At 44.4% G+C, this 22375-nt stretch overlaps 1 protein-coding gene across 1 annotated transcript; it reads left to right on the forward strand.

Moving 5' to 3' along the window:
• Positions 1 to 9323: 9323 nt before the first annotated feature.
• On the forward strand, positions 9324 to 10638 carry LOC113491168 (histone H2B 5-like). Its single transcript, XM_026867915.1, has one exon. It carries the CDS (start codon positions 9647 to 9649, stop codon positions 10025 to 10027), a length of 381 nt encoding a protein of 126 aa, XP_026723716.1. The 5' UTR covers positions 9324 to 9646; the 3' UTR covers positions 10028 to 10638.
• The last annotated feature ends 11737 nt before the right edge of the window (positions 10639 to 22375 follow it).

Below are 22375 nucleotides of genomic sequence, written 5' to 3' on the forward strand. Positions count from 1 at the left end.
GAGACCAAGTGGCAGCAAACCTGCTGGGGCTTTGAACCTCCTGGCACTTGTAATGGGTGTGAGGGAAAGAAGGAAGGAACAATAAAGAAAAGAATAAAGGAAAGAGAAGTGCAAAGTGAGGGACCTCTGTGCGTTTTGGTAAGAATTCTTCAGTAGTACAGCAGCGTAGAACAGAAAGACATTGTCTGGTTAATGTAGAGCAGTTACTTGCTATCGCCAAAGCCATAGCATAGAATTTTTATTTTTTTTTTAAAAAAAAAAACAGGTTTTATCTTTGAACTGTGGAAGGTATGGGTTTATTCATCTTTCTCCACTCCTCTGTTGCCCTCATCCTTCCACTTCCAAGTAAGGATGTAAGTGAGGTTCCTTTCTTTCATCTCTAGCATGAATTTATCCGTGAACATTCAAAAATGGTTTATTGTCAGTTCTTGTGACAGAATATACTTTTACCTTCAATAACTTTTATGTCCTTAGTGTTCACCCCTATCTATTTTTAGAGAGTAGCCAGAGCTCCCCTCTTTGTTGGAGCTTTGCTGTGCTGTCCCAGCCATGATTTTCTTCTCTCCTTCCATCTAATAGGCTCTCCATTTTCCTGCTTTGTACAGAAGATGACCTCTAACTATCAGAGGACTCTCCGCCTGTGGTAATGTGATCTAGTGGCTGCAGCAGCGAAAGGTGTCAGCAGTCCTGGATCGTATTCCCGATCTGCTTATTGGAAGATGTGAGATCTGGGGAAGGACATTTATCTTTGTTTCCCTGCAGGCTCCACATAGTCACACATCTCAATTTACAATAAAATTGCTATTACCATGCCAAATGAATTATTAATACACACATTTCAATATTTTCAGTATCTCATAGCAATGAAATCTGTGCCACTCGCTGCCCTTTAACTTGTGGCATGGCATGCAGTCCTTTTGGATGTACCTGTGTGGTACCCATGGCTCCTCCATCTACACTCCATGTTCCCAGGCACCCATGCTTTAGAGCGATGATAAAGCTGCTTCCACGTATCCCTGTCTTTTTCATTAAATGCATGCCTTCCACTGATTTTTTTAAATCATTTTCAGGACTTGCTGAAATGTGATTAATGTAACTGGGAAATGATGATTGAAGGTAGAGACTCTCATTTAGAAGGAATATCGGTCATGATTGATTATAGTTGCACATATCATACCCTCACCTGTCTCTTTCTCCCCACATAGGGGCAGGATTGGTGATGCTGCCCAGGTGTGTTGAGCATACCTTCTCAACAGATCCACGTGCATTTCATGAAGGTTGTTAAAAAGTTTTGCTAGGCTTATTTCACTCATGCCACTGAGTCTATGTGGTAATACTTACGTTGTAATGTACCCAATCACATCACTCTTAAAAGCCTTAATGACCTTGATCTGATTTTCAGTCTAATTTGGAAACATAGCTTTCCACTGTGGCATGGTTTTACATCCATATGTATTATTCCCAGTCAGTGTGGTATGGCCAGAGTAAAAATTTTGGGGTTTGATCCCTGCTTTTGTTTCTTTTTGCTACACAAATTGTCTGTAGCACTGGAAAAGGTCACAGAAACCTACTGAAATGGGATGAAGCATGTGAGAGGAAGAGGTGCCTCACGTGTCTGCATTGGTTCCCATGTAGCTTCTGCCTTAACTCAGAAGCAGCTCTTATCTCCTGGGGAGGCCTCTTCTCCTTCTCCCACCCTCTTTCCTTATGGCCTGCAGGTGTGGGCTGTAGCTTCTCTCATATTTTTGGCCATGGCTGAATTAGCACATTTTTATGGGATGCCTTTTTCAGCAGTGATGAAAATAGTCTAGAATTTTGATAATTCTGTTACTCTGTAAAATCCATTAAAATACTTTGCTTAAGTGTCATAAGAGTTCTTTAGGCTTATTATCATTACTGGTTTAGAGACCATGGCTCTATTGTAGAGGGAGTTATTTAGATGTAGCAAACTCAATGAGTTTATGGTCTTCTGCTTTCCCAGTGAAATTGAAATAAGGTCAAAGATGAAATGATTTTCATTTCTGATATGGCACAGAGCAATTTGTTTTTAATCTACGCTCCTTATTTTCAATAGCATAGGGCACCATAGAATAAGTAAAGCACCTTTTTGACATGTGCAGGTCGCTAGTATTACAGACTCCAATCACCTATGATTTTTGTTCTCATATCCATCTCCAATAGCCTGTACTCTGCAAATCACCAAGAAGGTATGTAGAGCTTGTGATGCCGCCGAGTAGCTTAGCTGCTGTGATGTCTTGCTTGCTTCTCTTGCCCAGCAGGATTGCTGCAGGTCAGTTGCAGATCATCTGCCTGTATGTGGTCAGCAAGGCTCTGACCTCTCCCTGACTTCAGAGCACCTTTGCTGAGTTAGTCTAAGGACAGGAACTAAACCCTGCACTGAGACACAGAGCTGCTACTGACAGGTTGACCCCCAGTGGGTCCATTTGAGTTGTAGTGGGATATGAAGGCAACAGAAGGCTGTTGCTTGAGGAGAGGATTCATGGCAGAACCAGCAAATCCTGAGGACTGTGTAACTTGTGCTGAAGTTTATGTTGTGTTAAGATTTTGGCTTACTAATAAAACTCCATGAAGGGAGCAAGCCTGGTTTTGTTCTCTGTTTGACTGTGTTTGTACTGAGGGCTTTCCGAGGATGGCTGCAATAATGAAAGTTTCTCTTAAACCCTGGCACTTTGTGGGAAAGCTGACTGGAGTGTAATTGTAGCAGATGCTGGTACTGGGTGTACTCCTGTAAACATTTTAATGGGTATTGATCTACAGAAAACATCGTTTCTCCTTTTTGCATTTATTAGATGCTGCCGGTCAAGCATGTAGATCAGAGATATTCCAAAGCAGGTACATAAGGAGTGCTCTTATAAAGAGCAGATAAAAGTAATGCTAAAGCTTTTCCAAGTACTCATTTATTCACAGTAACGAAACCTTGGTAAAACGCAGAGTCTGATTTTTATAAAGTACTGACCCTTCTGGATTCCAGTGGAAATCAATGACAGCTGTTGATGCTAAGCATCTCTAAACATCTTATTTGTTGTTTCAGACCCAAGTTAAACCCCCATTGACTTCAGGCACTCATTTAATCAGAGTAAGGACAGGAGTATTTAGCCTTCTGACAGTCATTCTCACAGCAACATCTCTCTCCATTTCTCTGCTTGACTCAGGGATAAGATTTTATTTTCTTTAAAAATTCAATATATGTTCTCTGCAGAGAGCTCTGATACAGGGTTCTGCTCCTTACTAAGCATCTCTGACTGATACCCCACAACCCAGAGAAGTACTTGCAGCTTCGGCAGAAGTAACACAAGAAATTACCGCTGTTGCTGGTGATTAAAAGTGTGTTTTCTAAAATCATAAATAGAAATGCTAGAAAATAAGAGGAAGAAAAAGGTTACTGTAGGGAGTATCCTGTACTGAACTCACAGGCAATGCGTTAACACAAGCAATGATAAGGATCAGTCAAAGAGCTAGGATGCCGGTGTACATCTCAGGGCTCCATTCTGCTTGTATTTCTACTAAAGAAATTTGAAGATCACTTTGAACATAGTGTGTCTGTGTCAGGGAGTGAGTTTGTAGCATTTCTTTCTATGTTAAGGAGGAGGGGACATCTTCAGTTTCCACATTTTCACAGTCCAATATGCAAGCGTGAATCTCTTCAGTAGAAGAACTGCATGTGTGTATCCACAGTTAGAAGTTAGCCATTTAAACTATAAATTCACAGGAGCAGTCATATAAAATACAGCAGAGTATGTGGGATTGAGGATGGGGCATTGTTATTGATACCGGATTACCTGGGATCCCAAAACTGATCTCTGCGCCCTTCCACCACTGGAAGAAATGAGACATTTCAGACTAGTTTACCCTATTTTAGGAAATTCTCCTCCTCATTACTTCAAAGCAAATCTTACCTCATCATCACATGCTAGACAACATACCAAGAGAAAAATTCTTTCCAGTCCAAAATATGACTATCAGTTTTTGCACATGAGGCAGCATCACCGATGTCTCATGGTGATTCATCATGCTTCTGATCTGCTTTACTACAGAAGGCAGAGCTTGCTACCAAATACCCATAAAATATCTACTTTTCTCAGCTATTACTATTTAATAGCACGTGTTGGATGAGCAAATTCTTGTTTAATAAGTTCCAGGTAGATCACTGTACATTATAAAAGGGAGAGGATTTGCAATTTGTGGAAATAATGCTGTTCTAACAACAGTCATTTGATGACATCTGGTAAATTGTAAACTGTATTTACCATATCTGCTGTCTGTGCTCTTACAAGCATTTCAGAAAAATAAAGCCATTAGAAAGCCTTTTCCTTTTGGTGGAAACATTCCCTAATTTCTTGCCTTTCTTTGTGTTTCAGAGTAAAACAAAAAGCATCAGCATATTTCACTTTACATTTCTTCACATGTCAAATTAAAGTAAAGTTTTCTTTAGTTTATACAGCAAGAGAAAGTAAGGTAAGGGACAGTAATTGGACAGAACTAACAGACATTCCTATTTAAGGGGCAGAATAAACAGCATGTGCCCATTGGTTCTCAATTTATTCTAGCAGTGATTAAAATAGATCATCAGAAAATTAGCAAATACCATATGTCTGAAAGGTGAGAGCTTGAGGTTTTTCTACAAATGTTTAATTTTTCAGCAAAAACCCCTAAGAACAATGTACTGACTCTAGTAATGTAACTTTTATGGTTGATTAGGAAATTAGAGCAAGGCAGCAGCGTGATGGGCATGGGGATTTACAGTGGATGCTGCAGAGCTCATCGCAGCAAGGACAGCTTTTAGTAGGAAAAGGAAGGAAAAAATCCAAGTGCTGTTTCCACCCCTGCATGAGGAGAGGTCCAGAAGGCTAGCTAATAGTCTACCCATGGTCACCTGTGCACACCACTGATACCAGCTTGGCACTGGTCCTACAGAGACAGTAGCAAGGCCAAAACTGGACACAAATGCTGCAGGAGCTTCCCTGACTGTCTCTTCATCACTATATCGGGCCTGGGGAAAACAGAGACAGCATCAGGCTTCATGTGGGATTTCTCAGCAGGGCTCCTCTCCCATCTCAGATCTGAGAGACTGCAGTGATTTGTATCTTTGAATATGTTTTCGGTTCATTTTCCTTTAATGATGAAAGGGGTGTCAACACAAAGGAAGACGTATCTGTCACTCCACACCACTCTGGTTTCTAGCAGCAGGCATGCTGCTGCTTGGAGCTGGCTAGAAAAAATACTGTGGTCGATTTTGTGGTTGGTTTTCTGAGGAAGGAAAAAAATGCCAACACTGATAACTGATTCTCAGAGCATGCAAAGCCATAAAGAAAAAAATGTGCCTGAAGATTATCCTCAAAAACCTGAAACCTTTCAAATGTTACCATGATGCCTCAGAGTGCCTCTTCCTGCATGGCCATACCCTGTGTCCCCAGGACCTTGGTGGCTTGGACCTGGAGATAAGCATCATCTCCCCTCCTTAGGGGTCCTTGTGGGAGTCTCTGGCTGCAGTATCCCATGGGAAATGTCTGTTGGGGGAACACAGCTCATAAAGCATGTTCTAGGCAAGAGGTACCCAGCTTCTATCTCCCAAGAGTCAGGGAGTGGCTGAGGCTGAAGGTGCCTCTAGAGCACATCTAGTCCAGCCCGTGCTCAGAGCAGGGTCAGCTGCTGTGGGTTGCTCAGAGCTACATCCAGTTGAGTTCTGAATATCTCTAAGGATGGAGACCCTGCATCCTTTGAGCAACCTGTGCTAGTGTTTGTTCACCCTCACAGTAGAGAAATCAGTGATGATGGCGACACTTCCAAACACAAAAGCTAATTATCAGCCTCTTCAGGTTTTCTCTCTCTTTTTTTTTTTTTTTTTTTAAGGAAAAGAAAGAAAGGCAACTGTTTTCATAAAACGAAACCATTTTTTTTAAAGGTCACCTAGTTTTTCCTCTACAAACTCTCCACCTGGACACTTTGGGAATACTCCCACTACTGTCTTCATACCAGAGCACCACCTACCTGTGGATTGCATTGCACTGTTGACATAAGGGTTGCTGATACTGTTGACAATTATTAGCATTATTTGTTTAGCACCTGGCAAAGGTAGTCACGCTCTTTGCACTAGGCACTGCCCAAACAAACTGAAAGGAAGACAACCTGTTCCCAAAGAAAGTGTTATTTACCTCTTAAACAGTAGGCTGCAAAGAAATGGATGATGGCAAGGAAGGACACTTTAGGGCACAAGGATTAACTTTTGTGCTATTTTTTTTTGTGCTTTTTAGCATCATTGTTTCCCTTGTCATGGCCATACATGGGAGTAAGAACAAGATCCTGGCCACACTATCCCAGGGCACTAGCCATTCAGATGGACGGAGATGTCCTGTAGGTGTGACCTTTTCTGGAGACATATGAAATCCCTCTGGTGCCTGTTGTGCGCTATGTTAATTTTTTAAAAGCTGCACTCCAAGTGCACTTAACAATACATATTTTAGAAGGACACACTTTTTTAAAAGCCTAAGAAATAGTAATTTACATTTTTCAGTGGTGATATTTTTCAGTCAGGAAATTATCTCAAGAGGAAACAAAAGCAAATGCACAGTTATTTCTTCTCTTGGAAAAATGCCTTTCTATTGAAAAGACATATTTTCAAGTCTGCAAACAAGAGCAGTAGGGGATTTCTTTTCCCAATACTTCTTCCCAAGTAGAGAAAGAAATAAAATAAAAAAAAAAAATCAGAGGAAGAAAATGTGTTTAAGGAGGCAGATGCCAGAGTTTTGAAGGGTGTCCAAGACTTTTGGGGCAGTCTAGCACTTGCCCTTCCAAATGACTCCACTGAGAAGAATGCCTGGGAAAATCAAGAAAGGAGATGAGGTGGCAGAGTCAAGCACATAGCACATGAAAATCATGTCTTTGGAGATTCTAAGGAAAAGGTAAGAAATTCATCTAGGACGACATGCCTGGGTACCCCATACTCAAAGCAAAGTGTGGAGGTCTGGAGGCTTCTTCCAGCTGCACATTTCTGGTATTTCTTGTGACACTGTTTATTCATATGCTCAAACTGAGCATTTTGCCATGCCAAGTCTGAGAGTCTACTTTGGTCAGAACCATCCTGCGTGTCTCTGGGCATGGTCTTTGTCCATGGTTTTCCACCTACCTCAGCTCACCTGACTGTGAAGCTGTGCCAGGGAGTGAGTTCACCTGAAAGAGAACTACTTGTATAATGTTCCTATTTCCTTACTTTTTCTGTGAAACTGCTTTTCCTTTAACTTCAAGGAGTCAGCAAAATATGTTAATTTACGATTGCCAGGTGATATAACCACATATGTTACAACTACAGGTTTCCTGAAACTAGGAAAATATATTAATGTTCATAACCTGAAGTCAACTAGAAGAAAGCATCAACAACTTTCAAGACATTTCTTTGTTTTTTTTCTTTTCTTTTTCTTCCTGTCCTCCATACCTGATGTTAGGTTGCTAGTTACTCCAGGGATATGAGAGATATTTATATATATTATTTACCCAGTTTTGGTGGAGGGTTTTTTTCATATTTGCATGCTTTAGTTGTGAGCAGTTTGGGGTTCTGGTACAGTGAGAAGGTGGTGGTATGTCTGCAGCCTGTTACACAAAGCTTTCCTGTACGCTGGCCTTTTCCCACCTAGTCAGACATTATCCCATTTTGGAATGACAAAATACTTCTTTTTGCAAGATGAAGCAAAGGGAGCTTGAACAGGTTTCTCAGACCTCACAAAGGCAAAACTCCCATTAATGGCAAGGAAGAAACTGATTTGTTCAATCAAAAACAGTGGTAAGAACACCGGTGCCGACTTTTGCTTCTAGCCAGGTGGGCTTTTTGGAGGGCTGTGGTGGAGATATTGCCTCCCATCTCCCTAGAATGCTGAGCGGTGCCAGCCTGCCCTTGCAGCTGGGCGTACCTTGACTTGAAATGCTCAGCATTGCCCTTTACTCAACACCTGCAGTGGTGGCACCTGGTTCAGTAAAGCGGCCAGCAGCTGCTGGTGCTTGCTGCAGGCAGAAGGCAACATCTCAATGTTCTGAGGATATGGAGCTGTGGAGGTTTCTTGCATGGTTTGGAAGCAGGAGCTGGTATCCATCAAGATGTGGGCATGTAAATCCAGCCTCAACATCAAAGACATGTCCCACAGGGAACAACAGTGAACTTCTTATAGACTCAGTTGCAACACAGATGCTGTTTCTGGCTTTGGCTGCAGATGCAGTCAACAGTGGAGAAATCAGGTCAGGATGAAGGGCGACATCTCATTCCTTCCCAAGGAGGAGAGGCACGGCTAAGAATGCAGCTGTTGCTTTGACACAGGCAAAGGTCCCTCTCTAATGCTCTGTGTTTGCAGACCATATGTTACATCCCAGCTTTCTCTCTCCTGTTTACTTCTATCCATTTTCCCATGTGCCATCAGCTCTGACGCTTTTTTCTTTTCTACTCTCTCTTGACCAGCAGACTGTAATTCCTAGGTCATCTTCAGAGGAGATGCAAAGCAGTAAAATCCCAAGCCTTGGGGTGATGCTGGAAGCTGATCCTCCAGCAAAGCCCAGAGAAGCCTTGCTTTTCAAGGGATCACTCTAAGTGCTCTCTGAAACACAAAACCATTTAGCAGGTTATTTGACACAGTTATTTCCTTGGCCCACGTAGTAAAGCACATGTAAATTTGTATTGTAGTGGAAGCACCGTGTTTTATGATGAGTTTACATACTGTCTTTGTTACTGCGCTTCTGGATGATAGCAGTCAGCTGCAGATCCGGGCTCTGCACGTTGTGGCCTAATGAAGAAAAACTCAGAAAGAGCATCAGACATCTTTGATGTAAACAGGCCAGCAGAGACTCTTTCGAAAGCAGAAAGCACCAAATAGCAGGAAACAATTTCAGTCCATGTAGCTTCTCTCCATCAACACATAGCCCAAAAGCACTTTGATTTTCTCCTATCCACATTCTTGTTTCTCTGCAAGGTGATTCCTGCCACCTCCTCTGAGCTTTTGTACTCTCTGTGGTGTTTTTGCCAGCTAACATGAATACTTGGAGATTCTCATAGTTCAGCTAGCTAGCTTAAAACTGTGATTTTTATAGTCCACTGGAATACATGGTGTAAAACAATAGCCACAGAAATGCAAGCACCCTCAAAATACTTCTACCTACATGGAAAGAAAAATGGGTCTACTGGAGATTGTAATAACGATATAAAATCATTTTGATCAATGATATCTTGCAACAGTCTCCAGCCCATTCCAGCAATTTTATTTTATTTGCATTTATTTCCAGATTTTATTTGCATGCTGCAGTTAGTGTTTTCTTTGGAACTGCAATGTTCTTCTCAGAAATATGTTGACCCTCCAGCCCATATTTACTAAGTAGATGCCAACTAGGCCTAGGTTCGGTGATGTTTACAAGGCTGGTGTTACAGGGATTTAAGCAGAAAACAACAAAAAACAATACACAAGCCAGAGCAGTTCTCACTGGCAGTTCAAAAATGCTTGCATGGGGTCATGGGTGCTTGGCTCAGATTCAGAGATTGTTGCTGACTCAGACTCTCATCTTTCAGTAAAACTATACTGTAGAAGAACAAAAATTAATTTTTTTTTTTCTTTCTTTCCAAGCAGCTCCAAGACCCAGAGAAAGAGTTTTCAGGATGCCAGAGCCAGCGAAGTCCACCTCTGCCCCCAAAAAGGGCTCCAAGAAAGCTGTGACGAAGACCCAAAAGAAGGGCGATAAGAAGCGGCACAAGAGCAGGAAAGAGAGCTACTCCATCTACGTCTACAAGGTGCTGAAGCAGGTCCACCCCGACACTGGCATCTCCTCCAAGGCCATGGGCATCATGAACTCCTTTGTCAATGACATCTTTGAGCGCATCGCTGGAGAAGCCTCCCGTCTGGCCCATTACAACAAGCGCTCCACCATCACCTCCCGGGAGATTCAGACGGCCGTGCGCCTGCTGCTCCCAGGAGAGCTGGCCAAGCACGCTGTCTCAGAGGGCACCAAGGCTGTCACCAAGTACACGAGCTCCAAGTAGCTGGACATCACCTCTCCAATGGGATCATCAAGCATTGGACCCTCCACGCAAGCACAGGTGGGCAGCCATGGTCTGGATAAACATCTCAGCTATTATCAACAGCAATTTACAGCCTTGGGATGGGCATGAGAAGTTGCCTGGTGGAAGAGGAGAGGATGATCTGGATGTCTGCCGTCTGACCTTCATAGTCTGTTTGGGATGTGCAGCGGGTTCAGCAAGGTTGGTGGAGGAGGCCCCTGCTTTCACATCTCATCCAAAGGACTGACCAACTGTAGTATATCCAAACTCTCCTCTGCTTGGCAAACATGCATGTTTGGCGCTGGTGGGGGAGACTGGCAGCAGCAACACAAAGACACTGTCTTTGAAGTCTTCCTGTTTGGCTGCTTTCTCACACTGATCCTAGATGGGCACCTAGAAGTCAGCACTGTTACCCTCTCCCTCATAGCCTGGATCTGTCCTGGGGTACAGCAGCACAGCCCACCCAGTGCTGGCAGAAGTGACATTGACAGCTACTGGGCACAGGCTGTAGAACAAAAACCATATTGATTCAACAGCTATCTGTGCTTGACAGCCGGTGTTAAAGAGCAAGCCTGGCAGGCAGGCAGATTACTCTGGATGAATGAGCCATCAAGCAGACTGAGGGTGCTGGCGCTGGTGCTGCCACTGCCCACTGACTCCCCCCTCATGCCAAGGCAGAAGGACGGACAGGGGGGATGTTGGGGCTGGGTCGCTACCTTCCCCAGCTGCTGCTTTGCTTGCTTTAGGACTTGCTTTGTTGCGCAAGATGTTGCTAATTCTGCTGCTTTTCAAAGACTTTCCCGGCCTCGATGATGCCCGGGCTTTTCCCTTCCACCATAAGTGTGGGCAAGATGGGGTGGTGCCCATGGGGGTTCCCTCACCTGCAAGTGTTAGAGTGGTGCAGGACAAACAGCACAGACGTGTTGGGAGGGGACTGAGGATTTGGGAAGGCATCTGGAGTGGGAGCAGAGGTGGTTAATGCAGTCTGGGAAACAGGCAGGATCCCCACAGAGGGTAGCTCACCTGGCCCTGCCTTCCCTGCTTTATTCGCTGGCTAGAAAGCAAAAGCAAAACCCAGAGCTGGGTGGGTATAGAGACACTCACCTGCATCCCAGTGATGTTTTAAAGATTAAATAAATTTAAACTACTTCAGATAATCCCCACATCTTCTCAAAGACCACAGTAAGGTGAGCAATAACAAAATCCTAATAAAAGCCATAGAAATTAGTAGAGTCTTGGTTACAGGTTTATCTTTCCAAACTGCTGCACAGCAGAAGAGCATGTGTAGAACTGGTGTGAAATTGAAGCTTCCTACTCAAAACACAAAATTAGCCAACATTTAAAAAAAAATATCAAAATCTCTGGTAGGCAGTAGTGCTCAGATAAAAAATATTCATGGTAAAATAACAACTGCTTTCTGCAGCTTATTCTTTAAATAAAAATGGCAGCAAAGACACAGGATCCAGAACTAAGTGCAGATTCTCCCCAAACTCCAAAACCTTTTAATTGAAAGGTAAATTCATAGCCTGAAATAACAACCTTGCAGTACATCTCTCACTTTCCCCTATGTTTATATCTATCCTGTTTCTTTACACTTTGAGAATGATGGGGACCCTTGACAAATTTATGTTGGTTTTGGAGCTGTAGGACTTGTCTTGGTTTTGTAAGTAAGTGTTGCAGTCATTTTCCACTTGGTCTGAGGGGAGGACTGCATAGACCTGCTCAACCAAGAGCACCTCAGAAACCTGACAGCAGCTTGGGGTCTCATGTGGTCTCTGAGCAAGTTGCTTATGGGCTGCTCCTGTCCCCTGCTTTGAGTTCGAACACCTCACACCCAAAAAGGAGCTTTCCTCCCACATTTTGCTCAGTGCTAAGACACAGCCAAGTTTCATACCCTAATGCCAGCAGGAATCCCTAGTGGTATCTTTCAGAAGGAGCACAGATTAGCACTTCCTTTTGTTTTCCAATCGAATAGTCAAAACCCGATACCAAAGATGAAAATATACCTGCAGTGGGCCTAGAGCCACCATCCTTGGTCTCTCTCCCACTAGAAATCGGGCAGTGAATGATGCAGACGGGGAATATAAGGAATCAAGGACTGGCTGGCAGCACTGGAACTTTTTCTTCCTGTCCCTATGAGCTGCAGATCAGAAGTCTTCTTGAAAGGAGGAGTCTTCCTGAAAGTAGGAATTCAGAGTGGAATAGATCTGTTCCAGTCCAAGTGGTGTGTGTGAGCCAGGACACACATCTCCCAGGAGTACCTGTCACAGCCTCTGAAATCCTCACTTTTTCGAGCAGAGCCAAGTCCTGCTCCGGTCTCATCAAGCTGCAAGAAGTCACGAAAATAAAATGAGGCATTGTCCCTCCACGATCTCCTGGACAGCTCAGGCAGCTGGGGACAAGGCTGGGTGCTCAGACAAGAGCTGCTGGCCCCGTACACGTGCTCACAGAGTACTGGTCTCATTTATTATCTGCCACTGTTGCCACTCTCAATTTTTGGAGATTGTTTCAGAAAGAGGAGAAATGGCAATTTATAAAGATACTTGAAGGCTTAAAGAGGATTTTTATATTGTCTAAAGCTGAGTGACTGAGACTGGTCATGTCCATCAGTTTATAGTTTAGGCTGTCATTTCACACATCATTTGCTCTTCACTCTCCCTTTGTATTGTTTCTTTACTTGCCCGGGATAATGTGAAGCACATGATTGAGGAACTGACCCAGGTTAAAATGAACCTTTTCTTGCAAGCTTTGTTTTAACCCAGTTCTGGTGGCTGATCTGTCACTGTTGTAGAGACACTTGTGCCAGCGAAGGAAAGGGCTGATCCAGTAAGGGCAAGGCTCGCATAAGCTAGAACTGATGCAGAAAGCTGTTGGGAAATTAATAGCCTTAGGGTCAAGGAAAAATGAAGAAAGGAAATCTGTCTCCTGCAGTGGTCCAGTCAGCAGCATAGATGTGGGTTATAAATACAGTGCTATGGGTGTTACCCTTGCAGTGTCTTGTAAGCAGTTCTAACAGTCCTGATGCTGGAAATCAGACACATCCCATTTTGCCAGATCCCAGGGGACACAAGTGTTACACAAGGGAAAGGGAACAGATTGGAAGGCAAACTTTGCTCCCATGCAGCCACCCAGGTGTAGTGGTACAGCAGGTAAACAGCTTGCAAGTCAGCCTGTCCTTCCCACAGCTGCCTGCCACAGTACAGGAGTACACTCAGAGCAGTTTAATGGGAATTATTTTGACTGTGATGAGCTTGGACTGAGCCTTAGTAGTAGAGGCAATAAAAAATGGTCTAAAAGTTCAAGCATTGATTGTCCACTCAGTAATCTGAGGTGTGATGTATTCCACAGTTGCCTGGTAAGGCGGATTTGCCGCAGAAGAGGAGTTCTGCACTTCAGGATCTGTGCTTTTGAAAAATATGTATTTCCAGCTCTGGAATTGATAAAATGTTTTAAAACTGAAGATAATACACTGGGCCCCACTGTCCTTACCTGATTCCTACTGCAATCCCAGAACAATCTCTGGGTCATACCCCTGTTTTGTCAATTAAAAAAAAAAACCAAAAAAACTGCAGTTTGAAAGTTGGGAAAGGAAGCTGAAAAAGAGTAATACAGCCTTGATGTTAACCTCAAAGTAACCGCATGGACATTACTGCACCGCATTAGTTGTTTTGAAGTACAATTTAAGAGAGAAAATTAGCTGCTATAGATCTACTCCTGATTTTCCACCCTGCTTCCCTGGAAGGGCTTAAAGTCCGTCCGCCCTTCACAACAGAGCTCAACCTACCGAAGAACTGAGTGGCCACATGCACAGAGTTTTGCTCCTGCTCAGGACAGGTCTTTTAGTTAAGCTCAGGGAAAAGAAGTAAAGAGAAGTGTGGAGTCTGAGTGCCTGATCTGGGACGCTGCTGCATGTCCTCGGAAGGCATTCCTGAGCTGAGACCCCTGAAGAGCCCTGTCCAGAGGAGCCGCATGGCTGTATGCCCTTCTGCCCTGGTGACAGGCAGCCATGAGGAGGTAGCCCCAAGTCCTGGCCACCCCTGAAGTCAAGCTTGGCATGGCCTCTGCACAGCCCTGAGCATTTGTCCCATCGTAGCATTTCCTGGCGGTTTACATCCAGACCAAATTGTTTACAAGGAAAGAAAGAATGTGAACTAAATCTTAAAAACCACTTGCTGCCAGAATTTCAAGAGTTCCCTGGGACCAGCACTTGGGGAGCACTCTCTCATGCTTACTCTCCATGCATGGTATCTTGTGGGTTTATGTACACAGTTTTTCTGACAGTAAGTGTTACATCAGGTATGATCTATGTTATATTACTGCTGGTTTATGACCTATCTTATTGTTAATTACCTGTTTTCTGTTAAATGTATAAATAAAACGTCAATGCCAACCCATTGAAAGTCAGAAGAGACACAGCTGTCAGGATGTCTTTGCTTATTCTGTATCACCCAAGCCCTACATTTCTCTTTCTCAATCATATTTCCTCCAGACCCAGAGTGGCAGCAGCCACCCTACCAGCAGAGATGAAGCCCATCTGGTCCTGTCAGAGGGTCAGTCAAAAATCAGAGCAGCCCCACACCAAGGGGATGTCACACACTGCCGCTGTGAGCCCTCATGGGATGTCACTCACCCCAAAGATGGGTGCAATATGAGCATGTGTGTGTGTTTTCAAGCCCTTCCAGCAAGCTTGTCCCTAGCAGAGCCAAGCCCACAACCTGTCCTTGTCACACTTCTGTTCGGGGTGTTCTCTGCCTGGCCCCTATAATTTAACCCTGAGGGGCAACACTCTTGACTTGCTCAGACTGAAGCACTGTGAGATTCTGTGGTTGGAAAAGTGGTTTATGCACATTCAGAATTTCTGTTTATCTGAATTAATGATTGCTGCCACTAGAAACATCTTTCCTTGAACTATGAGAAGTTACAGGCAACAAACATGGAGTGACATGTATCTCAAAATGCCAGGACGAAAAAGGTCTTCCTTTTAAAGAATGATTGGTGACTATACTTGTGTGAAACGCTTGCTGGAAATCAGCATCATAATGCACTCACTGGAGAGGGAAATGCACATGCCGTGCTAGATACTGTGTGCTGGAAAAACAAGCTAAGAGTTCAGATATGGCATATAACAGAAATCGAAGCTAAAAAGATAGAGAGTCTTTCTAAAGACAGACTCATAAGCTTGACATAATTGGGGAAAATCAGTATGGGGAGAAAAAATTCCTTATAACTAACTGAAGTATTTCTTTCCAAAGAAATGAAGTATGCTACTTGTAATGCTGATTTCCATTTTGATACCACTTTGCAGAGTAGCACCCACAATGTACTTCCATAACAGAACTGACACCTGGGTCTCAGGAAGACCCAAACCAGGTTACAAAATGTGGTGTATAACCTATGGTCATGCTCCTCCAGGATGTTGGGAGATAACTAATTTATTTAGTTACTCCATTATTATTTAGTTACTATTGACTGGTTATTCAAAGACCATTAGTTGGACTCAGGTGCCACAATGACTAAAGCTGTTGGCAGAACGATAGAAGAACTCAGGAGCATCAAAAGAAACTATGAGAGAATGAGGTTTAAAATAAGTGAAGAGGAGCAGCGCTTCATGTAACAAGCAGTCCACCTGTTCAGCCCTTTGCCAACAGATATTTGAGATGCTAGAATTTGGTTCAAGGACAAATTAATGGGAGAGAAATCCACTGAAAGTTGCTAAGCACATATAAACTATGCTGAAAATTATTAGAGGATGAGAGAATATGAAGGAGAAGTTATTGTATTTGTCTGGCCTACTCCTAAAGTCTTTCTTGCCTATTCAGTCATGGCCACTAATAAAAAAAGTTTAGGGTTGGATGCTCCATAGGGCTGATCCAGGTTGTCTTTGTAAATTCATGTAATGTCTGCCTGGTACTACATATGAACTGTGAGGAGTTTCAGGCAGTTTTCTTAGTCCTCTGAAGCTTAGAAGAAAGCATAAAAGAAAGGTTTTTTTCTTCCTTTCCTACATGCCTCCTGCACTTGCATTGATGGTTATGTGGATTGTGTTAGCCTGGCTTACAGGAAAGATGTAAGAGATGTTTTGTTTCTAAAATAGAGTTAATAAACACAGATGGTGTGAGAAAGAGAGAGGAATTGAGCTTCTGCTTTCTCATATAAAGGAAAGCTGTTCTCAAAAACATTTCTCATTTTCTGCCTTGAAGCAGTTGATTAAAAAAAAAAAAATATGCACAATTTCCTGCCTTTTAATGTCCATAATGCTAATTTCTCCCCCCCCCAATCTCTTACAGAATTCATTCAGAAAAAAATTCTTACAGATTTAACTGTCTTCCAAAGACAGAAGATTGTAATAGAAATGGGAAGATTGGTAAAGAATGGGGAAGGAATGGCAATGGCTGGGTGTGAGGCACCAGATGGGACTAAAGGCAGGAGACTACAAGTGAATGCTAAAAGAGTGGCAGGTGCTGATGGGACCTCAGTCAGGAGCCTACCAAGATGCCAGCACACACACAGTGTGCAGCTGCTCAGGACAGAATCAGGGAAGCAAAAGGGAATAAATTCTGGTAACTCCCAGAGGTGAAGCAGGATGGACAGTGTAGTTGCTGTCAGTAGCTAAAGCGTACAAAAGGAGCATCCAGAGACAGCACATGGTCACCAATCTGAGAGGAACCCAGGAAATTTGATGAGGACATGATGTCACCATCCCTCATTGAGTAATTGTGAAGATGGACAAATCCTGGTGTCTGCATGCTGGCCAGATGGCTGGGATACACCCATCTTGTGAGTATGTAGGTACAAGAATATGAGCATGACTGAGTCAAATCAGTACTGCTTTAAAATAAATTCAACTGCCTATAAGGTTGTGACTATGAAGTCACTCTCCTATAGGGTCTTGCGTTGAGTTGCTACACTGTGGCTGCTCATTCTTTATTTGCATACATCCAGCCTCTGAGCAGGACAAGTATCTCATGTACACTTCTCCCAATTTATTTGCCATTGAACCTCGTCCTGTGCAGATGTGGAGCACATTCTTTATACAAAGTAAATCCAGATTTGCCAACACTGGAAAAAGTGTCCACAGCTTTTTAAATAAACCAGGAGATGCTTCTGACCTAACCTGCCCCATAGGCTAGGACGTGTCCTGGTGAATACCAAGCTACTTCTTGAAAACGTAGCTCCAAATGGGAGAGCCATTGAGTGCTGTCGATATAAGCTCTCAGTCTCCTCCCTTCACCTTGAGACTGTCTGGGAAGACCAACAAAAGTGAAGGAAATGTGAGGGTGCTATTGCCATTTCACATTTTCTTTTCATAGGCTTTTGGTTTCTTTGGAGGGCTGCAATATTCAAGGGCTCCCAGGAAGCCCGGTCTTGCAGACACTGATGGAAACAGGCTATTGAGCTGCTTCATGTCAATAAAACTTGCTCTTGTAGGAAGCTTTCTGAGGCATGTCTCAGTTCTAGCAAAGTGGGAAGCCTGCAACAGCAAGGGGTGCCTGAGCATGCTGAGGTTGATGGTTGCTTTTGTTGAGAGGTTACTTTCTGGGGGATGAGCATTTATCCCACAGCTACTTCCTCCTGTCATCAAGGTAATAAAAAGTCATATCTGAGTGCTGATTTAAGAGATGCAACATCCTCCCTTCTCTTCCACAAACACCCTGCAATGCCATGTCCACATGAACTCACACTAAGTGCATACTGCTCCCATACTGACTTGCACTCTGGCCTGGGTCTAGACCAAATCAGCTGCAGCTTTAAGTAGAAAACTCAGTGGGAGAGCAAAAGAAGAATATTCAAATTCATCCCCCAGCCCCTTTTGCAGCTTGTGTTATAGCAAAAGGGCCCAGACACCTCTTGCCACAGCTGATCTCAGCTAACAAAAGCTGTCTCCGTGGGGTCCACTAGTAGCCCCTGGCCACTTAGCAGGAGAGAGCCAGAGCTCTTTTTAGCCCAGATGATTCAACACAAAGAAGCCTTTATAGCTCAGCAGCAGGCATCTTGTGCCTCTTCTCATCACGCCTCTTCTCAAGTTCTAAATACAAGGGGACAAAAGTTATTACAAACCCCTGATTCTGTCAATTCCCTGAACATATGCCTGTAATGCTGTTTCTGGCATTTAAGTATCTTTAAATGGAAAAGAGAGAGCTCTTAGGAGTCATGGGACACTGCATGCAACATCTCTCTGTCAGAGCCAGCATCTTCCCTGGCATAAACTAATCACCACTTGTGATACTCTGTGTTTGCAGGGCAGGATACTGAACAACACTGAACAGCAGCACAAGAAAGTTCAATGCAAGCAGCTGCACACCATGAAAGATGAACAGGAGGTCCTCCATGCCAAGGGGTATCTCAGCAACCAAGAGCTCAGCCATATTTTAAAGGGATTATAAGTGCATAAATGGCAAGAAGAATTTTAATAACAAAAGACTAAATATATGCAAGTTTGCAAGTAGTGGTAACTCTCTGCTATAGGAAAGTTACACTAGATACAAAGGAGCAGCGGGAAGAAGTCTTATCCCACCTGCCAGCTGGTGTGGGGCTTGCAGAAACAGCCCATACCTGTCTGCCTTGTCAAGGAACCTCCCCCAGGTAGAGACAGAACAGAAATTCATGCCCTAAGTACCCTATTCACGTGAATGAATAGTCAGTTCAAACTGTTCAGAAAGGAATAATTTTGGAAGTTTCCCCCCCCCTTTTTTTTTTTTTTTTTTTTTTTTTTTTTTTTTTTTTTATTAATTTACCATTTGGATCACATTTTTAATGTTTTCTTTGGGACTTAGCCTAGGTATGGATAACTTTGACACCCAGGTACACACCTGCCAAGGCCTAAGCAGGCACCCGCTCTGGAAGTGACCTAGAAAAATGTGAAGTCAACCTAAATACTTGCAGTTTTGTTTCTGGGCACAAAGATGCCAAAGCATCTGTGCCTACACAAGGCTGAACAACTTTGTACTGATACCTATTCCTGGTGTTCTTCCAGTTTCTCTCTAGCAAGCTGTTTTAGGAAAAGCAAAGTCCTAATTTCCAGATTTCTTTCCTCCCTCTGTTTGGATGAGTGGGAAAGGGGGCTTGAAATAAGACCCCTAGCAGTTATGAGGAACACAGGAATTGCTGAGTGTAGCCACCTGTTTTCCAGCTCACAACCTCTTGCCTTGCAATTACTCCTCTTCTAACCTGGGGCATGCCTTTCTACCCCTTCTGCCAAGGCTGAGCCACTGTTTGGAAAAAGGAAAGCAGGGAAAATACATGAAGGAAGAAGTAAGCATTTCTGAAGTAAAGGATAACAGATCAATACCCTAGAAACTGCTTGTTTCTATCCCTTAAATGATTAATGAGAAAAGTGAACATGACTTGTTAAGGATAACAAAAAATGTTTCTATAAATTCATTAACAGCAAAAGAAGGATTGGGGAAAATCTCCCTCCTTTACTGGATGTGGAGGGAAACATGGTAACCAAGGATGAGGAAAAGGCTGAGGTGCCTTTTTTGCCTCAGTCTTTAGCAGGGAAACTGGCTGTTCCCTGGACACCCAGGCACATGAGCTGGGAGGTGGGGAGGGGAAGCAGACTGAGGTCAGCACAGTTGAAGAGGAGGTGGTCAGAGACCTGCTACACCACTTGGATGCGCACAAGTTTGTGAGACCAGATGGGTTACACCCAAGGGTGCTGAGGGAGTTGGCAGATGTGCTTGCCAAGTCATTGTCCATGATTTACCTGAAGTCCTGGCTGACTAGGGAGGTCCCATTGGACTGGAGGGTGGCAAATGTGACACCCGTCTACAAGAGAGGCAGAAAGGAAGATCCAGGACTATAGACCAGTCAGTCTGACCTCAGTGCCAGGGAAGGTCATGGAGCAGCTCATCTCGGGTGCCATTAAAAGTCATATAATGGACAACCAGGGGGTCAGGCCCAGTCAGCATGGGTTTTTGAAAGGCAGGTCCTGCCTGACAAACCTGATCTCCTTCTACAACAGGGAGACCTGCTTATTGGATGAGGGAAAGGCTGTGGATGTTGTCTACCTTGACTTCAGTAAGGCCTTTGACATCATTTCCCACAGCATTCTCCTGGTGAAACTGGCTGCTTGTGCCTTGGATGGGCACACGTTTCTCTGAGTAAAAAACTGTCTGGATGGCCGGGCCCAAAGAGTTGTGGTAAATGGAGTTAAATCCAGCTGGCGGCCGGTCACGAGTGGTGTCCCCCAGGGCTCAGTTTTGGGGCCACTCTTGTTTAACATCTTTATTGATGATCTAGACGAGGGGATCGAGTGCACCCTCAGTCAGTTTGCAGCTGACACCCAGTTGGGTGGGAGTGTTGATCTGCTCGAGGGTAGGGAGGCTCTGCAGAGAGACCTGGACAGGCCGGAGCCATGGGCTGAGCCCAACTGGGGAAGTTTCCATAAGGGCAAATGCCGGGGGCTGCCCTTGGGCCACAACAACCCCCAGCAGCGCTACAGGCTTGGGGAGGAGTGGCTGGAGAGCTGCCAGTCAGAGAGGGACCTGGGGGTGTTGATTGACAGCCGGCTGAACAGGAGCCAGCAGTGTGCCCGGGTGGCCAAGAAGGCCAATGGCATCCTGGCTTGTGTCAGCAATAGCGTGGCCAGCAGGGACAGGGAAGGGATCTGACCCCTGTACTCGGCACTGGTGAGGCCGCCCCTCGATTCTTGTGTTCAGTTTTGGGCCCCTCACTATAGAAAGGACATGGAATGACTCGAGCGTGTCCAGAGAAGGGCAACTGAGCTGGTGCAGGGTCTGGAGCACAGGTCGTACGGGGAGTGGCTGAGGGAACTGGGGGTGTTTAGTCTGGAGAAGAGGAGGCTGAGGGGAGACCTCATCGCCCTCTACAGCTCCCTGAAAGGAGGGTGCAGAGAGATGGGGATGAGTCTCTTTAACCAAGTAACAAGCAATAGGACAAGAGGGAATGGCCTCAAGTTGTGCCAGGGAAGGTTTAGGCTGGGTATTAGGAAGCATTTCTTTAGAGAACGGGTTGTTAGGCATTGGAATGGGCTGCCCAGGGAGGTGGTAGAGTCCCCATCCCTGGAGGTGTTTAAGAGTCGGGTTGACATAGCGCTGAGGGATCTGGTGTAGTTGGGAACTGTCAGTGTTAGTTTAATGGTTGGACTGGATGATCTTCAAGGTCTTTTCCAACCTGGACAATTCTGTGATTCTGTGACTTGGAGCAGTAGACCATTCTTTAGCAAGTGCCATGTCCTTCAGGCTTGACATCAGGTGGTTTCACTTTCTAATATTTTTAGACAAGGGGTCAATTTAGGAGGGGGACATGGGTGAAGTTTCCTTGGAAAGCAGGCACAACTATTATTCCTGAATCTCCCACACATCTCTAACACAGCTAAGTACTTGCACACAGGTGGAAATCCAACCTCTCTTTCTCATTGTAGTTTCAAAACAGAAGTCGTCTTCTTATCTGGGTCTGAAGATCCAAGCACTAGTAATAGTAGCATCTGTTGTTCCTGTTCTTACCAACCTTCATAAAAGGTCTTTTGCCTTTCCCCACTCATCACCCAGCCTGTATTTGTGCTTGGGATTGCCCCAACCCATATGCAGGACCTTGTACTTGGCCTTGTTGAACTTCATGAAGTTTGCATGGGCCCACGTCTCCAGCCTGTCCAGGTCCCTCTGGGTGGCACATCCCTTCCTTCCAGTGTGTTGACCACACCACACACCTTGGTGTCATCGGCAAACTTGCTGAGGGTGCACTCCATCCCACTGTCCATGTTGTTGACAAAGATGTTAAACAGCGCCGGTCCCAGTACTGACCCCTGAGGAATGTCACTTGTCACTGGTCTCCACTTGGACATCAAGCTGTTGACCGCAACTCTTTGAGTGTGACCATCCAGCCAATTCCTTATCCACTGAGTGGTCCATCTACCAAATCCATGTCTCTCCAATTTAGAGACAATGATGTCATGCAGGACAGTGTCAAATGCTTTGCACAAGTCCAGGTAGATGACATCAGTTGCTCTTCCCTTATCCCCCAGTGCTGTAACCCTGTTGTAGAAGGTCACCAAATTCATCAGGCATGATTTGCCCTTACAGAAGCCATGTTCCATGTGCCCTAGCACAGTTGCCAGGAGGATCCGCTTCATGATCTTGCTGCACACAGAGGTGAAAGTGACTGGCCTGTAGTTCCCTGGGTCTTCCTTTATCCCCTTTTTAAAAATGGTGGTTATGTTTCCCCTTTTCCAGTCAATGGGAACTTCACTGGGTTGCCACAACTTCTCAAATATAGTGGGTAGTGGCTTAGCCACTTCATCCACCAGTTCCCTCAGGACTCACAGATGCATCTCATCAAGTCCCATGGACTTGTGCACCTTCAGGTTCC

Source organism: Athene cunicularia, assembly GCF_003259725.1.
Source record: "Athene cunicularia isolate RWA chromosome 1 unlocalized genomic scaffold, athCun1 chr1_part2, whole genome shotgun sequence".
NCBI classification, from domain to species: Eukaryota; Metazoa; Chordata; class Aves; order Strigiformes; family Strigidae; genus Athene; species Athene cunicularia.

What these genes read in the sequence shown, in the direction of transcription:
- LOC113491168 (XM_026867915.1), top strand. Translation starts at nt 9,647, where the DNA reads ATGCCAGAGCCAGCGAAGTCCACCTCTGCCCCCAAAAAGGGCTCCAAG.